This window comes from Sapajus apella, unplaced genomic scaffold (assembly GCF_009761245.1).
Source record: "Sapajus apella isolate SASKATOON/1434 unplaced genomic scaffold, GSC_monkey_1.0 scaffold110, whole genome shotgun sequence".
Lineage (NCBI taxonomy): Eukaryota > Metazoa > Chordata > Mammalia > Primates > Cebidae > Sapajus > Sapajus apella.
Genome location: NW_022437050.1, coordinates 3,193,086 through 3,202,003, shown reverse-complemented (window position 1 = coordinate 3,202,003; position 8,918 = coordinate 3,193,086). Strand labels below are relative to the sequence as shown.

The 8,918-nt window shown below is 53.1% G+C and overlaps 1 protein-coding gene across 6 annotated transcripts in view; it reads right to left on the bottom strand.

Moving 5' to 3' along the window:
* Nucleotides 1–6,908: 6,908 nt before the first annotated feature.
* The window catches only part of AMZ1 (archaelysin family metallopeptidase 1), a 38,229-nt gene continuing 36,219 nt past the window's right edge, over nt 6,909–8,918 (bottom strand). For 3 of the 6 annotated variants that reach the window (XM_032259580.1, XM_032259581.1, XM_032259579.1), the window contains one exon: nt 6,953–7,668. In XM_032259580.1, the coding sequence (XP_032115471.1) occupies nt 7,114–7,668 (555 nt within the window). In that variant the 3' untranslated portion in view covers nt 6,953–7,113. Of the gene's footprint in view, nt 7,669–8,918 lie in introns of all 6 variants that reach the window. The other 3 variants (XM_032259578.1, XM_032259583.1, XM_032259582.1) reach the window with 2 other exon arrangements.

Genomic DNA, 8,918 nt, shown 5'->3' with positions numbered 1-8,918 from the left:
GGCAGATGAACCCGTCCACGTCAGCAGAGGAGCCAAGTCTCGGAGGGGAGCAGCGCCTTTCACAGAGAGCTCCCGCAGCAGTGAGTGGCAGTCCTGTAGTGAGGGTCCTGTGGGCTCCTTGCATTCTCAAATGGAAGGAATTGCTTATCAAACTCAGTCAACACATTCCCCTTTCCATTTAGACTTCCAGAATTTCATCCTCTTCCTTTAAGCCCTTTTTAAAATTTGGGGTTGACCACATTTGTTAATTTTGAGGATGAAAATGTAGTATGTAAACATTATCGAAAAACTGAGTAACAGTTTATTTTGTACATCGGAGTCCATCAATCGTTGCAGTACTAAGATGCCCCAGGTGTATTTCCACTTGGACTAGACTTTTTAACATAACCATCCCATATGATCAAGTGGTGATTAAAGCTCATGTAACCAGGGCAAAGTCGTCCCCATCAGAGAGGCTACTGCAGGGCCATGGGATGTGTCGGGCCAAGGGGTGCTCTGGGCTCTGCTGTCGGGGCAGAGGAGGGAGATCTGCCAGGTGCACTCGCCTTTGCCTCCTTTAGGTATCATTCCTGCTCAAGGGTCCGTGACAGATATCAGGTCATGCCCAGTTGAAATAACTGCCTCCAAGTGCTCCAGGCAGGAGAGGCAGCTGGAGGAGGGCAGGAATGAAGAGACACCCCCCCTTCTGACAGGCACTCCCTGCAAACCCCAGGAGGCCGTCATTCTGTCGAAGGAGTTGGGGTGGCAGTCCCCCGCCCTGCCCATCCAGAAAAGGCCTCCAGCCCTCACAAATGGGCGCCCGAGGGGATAGCCACCACCTACCCAGAGGGGTGCAGGAGGAATGTGGTGGAAGCTTGAGCTCTCTTCAAAAGAAAAAAAAAAAAAAACGGCCTGTCCCTGTGGCTTCCCTGCGTCTCTTTCCCTCCTGCTCATACGTTTGGAATAAGCGGCCAGAGCTCACCTCTTACCCCTGCCTGGGTTAAGCAACCCTGAGAAAACTGCGTTCTCTACTCTAGGGCTCTCTGCCTCTTCCACCAACCCACTCCACTGCCCATGGTTTCTGTGACTCCCTGTTCCCAGAGGCCTACCCCAGGTGAGCAGAGCACAGGGAGAGGAAGCCGTTGAGAGATGGATGCAGCTCAGCCCTGGTCTGCCTGCTGCTCCCTGACCACCAGACCAAGCCTGGCTACAGCGGTCCCTCAGGCTCCACAAGCCCCGTCCTGTTACAATGGCAGCAGCGCTGCAGTGGAAATGGAGCTCCTATGTGAGACAGCATTGGAAGAAATGGTGAAAAGTCCACCACCTGCTGCTGCCAAAAGCCTAACCGCGGCGGGGCGTTGGCCTCAGACCGGATCCCACGCTGCCCCCAGGAGCTGTCAGCCGCGCTCATCACCTTTGTCCACATGCCAGGGGAGTGAGCACCTGCTGATGCCACCAGCATGCAAGAGTTAGGGCTGAACAAAGCACGTCCCCGTTCATTCCTGCTGGTCACAGACCACCGAAGGAGGCCCATGAAGCAGACTCACAATGCGTGGTGAGGGCCTTTGAACAGAAGATGGTCTTAGACTAGTAGGCAGACAAAGACATGTTGGTCTTCGCTGAGAAGTGACACTTCAGTCATGCTGTATCCAAAAAACCAGGCACACTGCGGAGGGCAGAGCACCCTGTCTGAGAGAGAAGATGACCACTGGACCCATAGCCAGGAGAGCCAGAGCTCTTGGCAGGGTGGAGCCACGTGACTTCCGACCTAGCTCAGTTTCCACACAACAGAATTGCGTTCATTAAAAACCCAGGGACAGCCGGGCACATGGCTCACATCTGTAATCCCAGCACTTTGGAAGGCTGAGGCAGGTAGGTCAGCAGAGGTCAGGAGTTCGAGACCAGCCTGACCAACATGGGGAAACTCCCATCTCTACTAAAAATACAAAAATTAGCTGGATGTGGTGGCACACACCTGTAATCCCAGCTACTTGGAAGGCTGAAGCAGGAAAATCACTTGAACCCAGGAGGTGGAGGTTGTTGTGAGCTCAGATCGGGCCACTGCACTCCACCATGGGTGACAGAGTGAGGCTCCGTCTTGAAAAGCCCAGGGAAGCCAGGCATGGTGGCCTGTAATCCCAGCACTTTGGGAGGCTGAGGCAGGTGGATCACAAGTTCAGGAGTTCAAGACCAGCCTGACCAATATGGTGGAAACTCTGTCTCTACTAAAAGTACAAAAATTAGCCAGGCGTGGTGATGGGCGCTTGCAGTCCCAGCTACTTGGGAGGTGGAGGCAGAAGAATCACTTGAACCTGGAAGGTGGAGGTTTCAGTGAGCCAAGATTGCACCACTGCACTCCAGCCTGGGCAACAGAGAGAAACTCCATCTCAAAAAGGCCCAGGGAGCAGGCATTTAGGGAGGCCTCAGTGGTAGAATTTGACGGATGTCGTCTTTGGCTAATCTTGCAAGAGCTCAGGTTCCTCTCAGAGACAGCAGGAGGTTGGACAGGCCTTGCTCCCTTGACCCTCTCTGAGGGCCGTTCCTGTGCAGCCGTGGGGGCAGGGGCCGCTACGTTCGTTTGACTCTGGTGAATATTTGGATTGCCTCAGATCATCAAGGGAACACTGCAGCGGGAAGAGTTGGACTGAATGCATTGTGACCCTAGGACGCTTCTTGGAAATTGCTTTTTAAAATAAACCCCTGCCATCAGCCTGTTTTCATTTGCCTCCCTACCCCAAGAAGCTGAGTTCAAACATAAACCTCCATTCTTCCGGGTTCTCACTCATCAGGTGCTGCTGTAAGATTTCAGGAAAGGGAAGGCTGGTCTGGCATCTCCACCCGCGATCTGCATGTTTTTAACGGCACTCAGGCCGAGACTCTTTACAGTCAGGCAGGAAGTGTTTCCTAGATTACTCTGCAGTGTTTATCTTCGACAGCCTGGCGTTCCAAGAGCCATAAATTTGCTGTTTCCTTGGGTTCTCTTGAAACTGGGCGCCTCTGTGTGCAGTTGCCCCCGCAGGGATCGAAGCTAGATTTCAGCTCTAGAGCAGTCTGCATGTGGGGTAAGCTTCTGAGACCCCTTGGGTGTGGGGCGAGCCTCTCCTAGGATGGCAGCCAGGCTCCCTCAAGTCTCTACCCTTGCAGGACCTGCAAACCTGGCCTAGAAGGTGGGCCGTTTGCTCCCAGCACGCACAGGCAGGCCCAGGTCAGATCTGTGAGCCCTGTCGTGAAGCCCTGATTCTCTCCGTCTTCAGGGGGATAAAAATATTGCTGTCCGGGACTCGCCCTCCTTCTATAAACAAATCAGTGAAGCCCCAGCAAACCAGGGTGTGTTGTCGTTGGCACCTTCATGTAAGAGTGCCAGCCACCCACCCAGGCTACTCCTCGGAGAAGGGGCTGTGGTGGCCAGAAAGCCTCCTGGTAATTGGAAACAAAGGGGTGTGGGGGCTGCTCAGGGATCGGGGTGCAGGCCTCCCAAGTCGGTGCACCCTTTTACTCTCTTCCTGCTCAGATCTCTCCAAGTTGCTTTCCCGAGAAACCTGCACGACAGCGGGACAACGCAGGGTTCAAACCAGAACAAACTGCGCCTCAACTTCAGCTCTGCCACTTCTGAGGCTCCCACCTTTCCCAGTCCCATCTCGGCAGCCACATCCATACAGTGGGGACGCAGGCATCTGCCTTGAGACAAAGATGACGATGTAAAAAATTCCGTTACTTAGGAGAGCGCCCGTACGAGGTGGAGTTGACCGACGAGGGAAGATGTGCCTGTCCAAGTGGACCTGGGCAGGGCAGCGGGTCCCCCCCAATCCCGAGCCCTGGCTGCCCCTGCCCAATAGGTCTGCAGAGCAACTTCCTTGGCACCGTTCAGAGACCCTCTACATATGGGTGTCTCCCTGGAATGCTCTAGCATCCCCTTTGAACTTCGTTGGATCTAAATTTAGACTCCCAGCTTTATCACTCATGCTTGACTAAGTTATCTTTATTTTTTCAAGGCTTTTGGAGATTTCCTTCATCAGGAAAAAGTCGGAAGTAGATGTCCCATGGGATAGTATTAACAGGTCAGCACCCCTCCCTCCTTACCCATGCTCAGGAAGTGGGGATGGGGATAGCACTCAACTCACTTTCCTGTGCCCTCAGGGTTCACACCTTGGGCAGGAGTGGGGATGATTCTCCTCCCCTCCCACCCATCTGACAATGAGTTTGGGCTTTGGGGGGAGGAAGAAAGGGAAAAGAATGAGGTTTCGAGGACTGTGGGGTTGCCTGAAGAGAGACTTGCCTCTCGGGGGACACTGCTTCTCACCCCTTCATCAAAGTGTGGCAGTGACGTGGGAGTGTGTATTCTAGCTACTGCAGAAGGCACTTAGCTTCCCCAGCCTCATTCACACACAGCAATACAGATGATGTATGTCATGACTTGAAAATATTTTTAGCTCCATGAGGCCCTGCTAACCTGACCTACCCAGATAGCTGAGGCTCTCAGAAGTCATCGCCACACTAGAAGACCCATCCTTGTGAATTCAGGGGCTTCGGACAGATAAGGAGACAAGAAAGCAATCAGGTAGGCTTTGCACATTTTAAAAAATTGAAAGAACCATGGTCCTGTGTGTCTTGGAAATCATCATCTCTAAATTTCATCTCAGTTCAACTTTGGCAGTGCTTAAGGAAGTTAGAAAGACTCGTGCGCTGTGACTTTCCTCGGGAAGGCAGCACTCATTACCTCTCCTCTGCCTTAGTGTCTTCCTGGCAATGTCCCAAATTACTGTCCACTGAAGGCAACACAGACAGAACCTGGGGCTGACACTAGGAAGAGGAGGGAGACCCGATTTCTGTTCCTCAAAATTGCATTTCAAAACTGTCCTCCCAACAGCTGTCTTAAAAAATTTCACTCCCATCCGCAACTTGGTAAAGGCTGTGGATAAAAGGGTTTTTTTTTTTAGCGGTTTGCTCCTTCCCACTTCAAAGCACTTTTTTGGGACATGCATCGCAGTTAAGGGTCAAAGGACTTGGGTACAGAGAGACAGCGCAGAGGCTTTGGTCATAACCCCGAGGCGCTCCCACCCTCAGCCTGAGCCAGGCTGTTCTATCACCGCTGTTTAATCTAACATCACTCCAGTGGTGAGCCTTTTGCAGAAGATGAAGGAAATCAGAAAACAGGTAAGGTCACCTAGCAGGTGCACCAGCCAAATCCCCACAGTGAATGCCGAGTGGGGCTGTTCATGAATGGTCACAGCAATATTCTGTTGTCTCACGTCTCTGCCACATCCCCTCCCTGTGAACCCAGGGTGGGGTCCTTGTCACTGCCTCAGTAGAGTGCAGGAAAGGTGACATTCTGTGACGTGAGGCCAAGTTATAAAAGGCCACAGAGCTTCCATCTGACCCTCAGAATGTCCACCTTAGGAATGCAGCCACCATATTGTGAGGAAGCCCAGGTCACTTTCTGAAAGGCCTGGCTCTTCCTCTCCCCGCTTCATTCTATCACAGTTACCTCCCAGGTCACTGTCGTGCCTCTTAGAAGCTACGCAAAAGACAACGGGATGGAGGAAGGTCCTAGTGCTACTTTTGAGCTGCATCTTTGCTTCTCTGACATCCACACATACTTGTCCTTTTGCATTTTCTGGGACCAGGACCAGGAGCCTGTAGTCAGTCTCCACCCATGTCAGATTCGCAGGGAAGCCTCCGCCCTCCTCACCTGCATAGCCCTTCTACCTTTCGTGTTGTGTTTTGGATTTTCTTAGAAGCCCTCCAAAACCCTATGAGCCACCCACCCACAAAATGTCCAAGCTGCCCTGTTCTTGCCTCTTTCCAGAGGAGAGAGAGCACGCTGTGACCCCGCCCTCATCACTCCGCAGGGATTCTACTCTCAGAACAGGAAGTGTCTCTCCCTGGGACTCTGCACTGCAGGCTGAGCGGGAGTGTTTGACGATGATGAAAGGGTCAGTTCATCATGAAGACACAACAGTCAAATGTGCATGGACATAAAAGCTTCAAAATGCAGGAACCAAAATTCAGCAAAATTAAAAGGAGACAGATAAAATGCTCGGCCCTGGCCATGGAAAAAACACCCCTCTCTCAGCAATGGAAAGAACTAGACCAAAAGAAAAAAAGGAAAGAGACCATCTGATCACCACCTCCACCTGCTCGGCACTGACAGTGCAGACGCCTTTGCCAAGAAACTTCCCAAAACATCACCACAGTCTGCTTTCCCCACGGTGAGTGGCAGCCGCCTCAGGAATGAGGGGGCCCCTGCCCTCAGTGCAAATCAGCTCCTACAGTGTTGGTCAGAAGAGATGCCAAACCCCATAACTTCCACGGAGAGCCCATGTGAAGTCCGTAAGGGTCAGATGCCATCAGCGCCACAGAAAGTGACCCTTCCTGTGTGCGGGTGGTTGACACTTGAGACAGAAACAAATCCCCATCACTCCCCCTTTAGCAGTGAGACCTAGCCTTGGAAGCTGGGTTGCAGCGTGGAGCCTGTCTGCCCCCAGGGTCACTCCTCATCAGAGCTGGCCTCTCCAGCTTCCGGCTATAAATAACTGAGGGGCAGGCCCGCAGCCTGGAAGGAGACAGGACGCATGCTGCTTCCTTCTGCCTCTGTGGGCGAGGGGGCTCTGCCCCACCCCCAACACAGTCCACCTTGTGCTCCACGAGAAGTGCCCAGAGTGGGGAGGCCTCTCCGTGTGTGCAGGCCCCTGAGGGCCGCTGGCTGGGACACAAGAGTTGAAGGAGCTGCCTGATGACGGGTGTTCTGTGGCTTTTCCAAATAACCTTTCCTTTTTTTTCTTGAAACAGTCTTGCTCTGTCGCCCAGGCTGGAGTACAGTAGCGTGATTACAGCTCACTGCAGCCTCGACCTCCTAGGCTCAAGCTATCCTCCCACCTCAGCCTCCTGCGTAGCTGGGACCACAGGCAGGAACCACTGCATCCAGCTCATTTTGTAGTGGCAGAATCTCACTGTGTTGCCCAGGCTGGTCTCAAAGTCCTGGCCTCAAGCAGTCCCCCTGCCTTGGCCTCCCACAGTGCTGGGATGACAGGCCTGAGCCACTACCCCGCTAGACCCTTCCTCTGAATCCCTGGCAGCTACTGGACAGTGCTGGCCAGCATCCTAGGGAAGGAGAGGCAGGGCGGCCCCCCGGTGTTAATTCTCTTCACTGTCCCAGGAACAGGGGGCCGACTCTGCTCTGGAGAGTTTTCGGGCACTCAGCTTCCTCCTCAGGGAGGAGAACTTGTCCCCTAGGACCTTACGCAGCCCCGCACTGTCCCTGCCACAGGGAAGTTCCTGCCTGGTGGCTGGGAGCTGGCCAGTGAACATCTCCCAGCGGTCGAGGGCATCCACAGCTCTGTCCACCTGCGCCAGCTCCTCCTCTGCCCCTTCCCGCTGCAGGGCCTGGATGCACTTGGCCAGCCACCGTTCATGCTTCTTGATGGCCTCCACCGGGCCCCCAAGTGAAGGCGGAGCCTCGGAGGCCTCCAGGGAGCTCAACCCGTCCTCTGGCTCCAGCCCTGAGGAGAAGGCATGACTCCAGGCGTCAGGGGTGAGGGGCTCCGACATGCTGGTGCCGGGCTCTGAGTCACTCTCGCAGCACATGCCTGAGTCGGTGCTGACGGGCGGGGTGTCCTCCCACCCTGATGGCTCCCCTGCGTCCTGGCTGGGCCACGTCCCTGCCACTGCCTGAGTCCAGGTGTAGAGTCTCTAAGAGGGAGAAACACAGGCTAAGTTTACTCCAGGCCAGCCCTTCTCTAGACAGGAAACTGCCCAGAGACCCAGCTCCTTACCTAAGGGGACCCCAGTGTCCTCAGTTACACAGGAGTCAGACTTGTTACATGAGGGCTTCTGACCAGCGGCCTTTTGAGGACTCATGTCCAGGCTTTGCTGGAGTCGGAGGTGCCCACCCCCAAGAGCCCATCATTCACCATTCAGGAACTTCACCAGGTACTTGTCCAAAGTTAAAGAATAGAAAGCTTTGGTGCGGTGGTTCACGTCTGTAATCCCAGCACTTTTGGAGGCCAAGGTGGGCAGATCACAAGATCAGGAGTTTGAGATCCACCTGGCCAATAGTGAAAACCCGCATCTACTAAAAATACAAAAATTAGCTGGACATGGTAGTTGGTGCCTGTAATCCCAGCCACTTAGGAGGCTGAGGCAGGAGAATCGCTTGAACCTGGCAGGCGGAGGTTGCAGTGAGCTGAGATTGCGCCATTGCACTCCAGCCTGGGTGACAGAGTGAGACTCTGTTTTCAAAAAAAAAAAAAAAAAAAAAAAAAAAATTTGCTTTCTATATCCTTTTTTCTCGGCTCACTGCAACCTTCGCCTTCCGAGTTCAAGCAGTTCTTCTGCCTCAGCCTACCAAGTAGCTGGGATTACATGCGCCTGCCACCACACCCGGCTAACTTCTATATTTTTATTAGAAATGAGGTTTCGCCATATCAGCCAGGCTGGTCTCCAACTCCTGATCTCAGGTGATCCACCTGCCTCAGCCTCCCAAATTGCTGGGATTGCAGGTGTGAGCCGCTGTGTCCAGCCAGAAAGCTTATAATGCATTAAATAAAATTTTAAATTTTAAAACAAAGGTCTGGGCACAGTGGCTCACGCCTGTAATCCCACCACAGGAAGGCAGAGGCAGGAGGATCACTTGAACCCAGGAATTCGAGACCAGCCTGGGCAACATAATGAGATCACAAGGGAAAAAGAAAATGTAAAGCAAAGGGAATACTTGAAACTCACTTTCTAAATATTTTCTACATTTCACTCTTAACTGCCTCTGTCCAGGGGACATGAAGTTTAACACAGTCCCACCGCGTGCCTCTTCCTGACTCAGCACTGATATTGGGTTGGAAGCTCCTGTCAGCCATGGTGAGACTTTACACCACAGCAAGTGGCAGAGACCACAGGTTGGGCTCTTTCTTCTAGAGGCATTCTTTTTTTTTTTTTTTTTTTTTTTT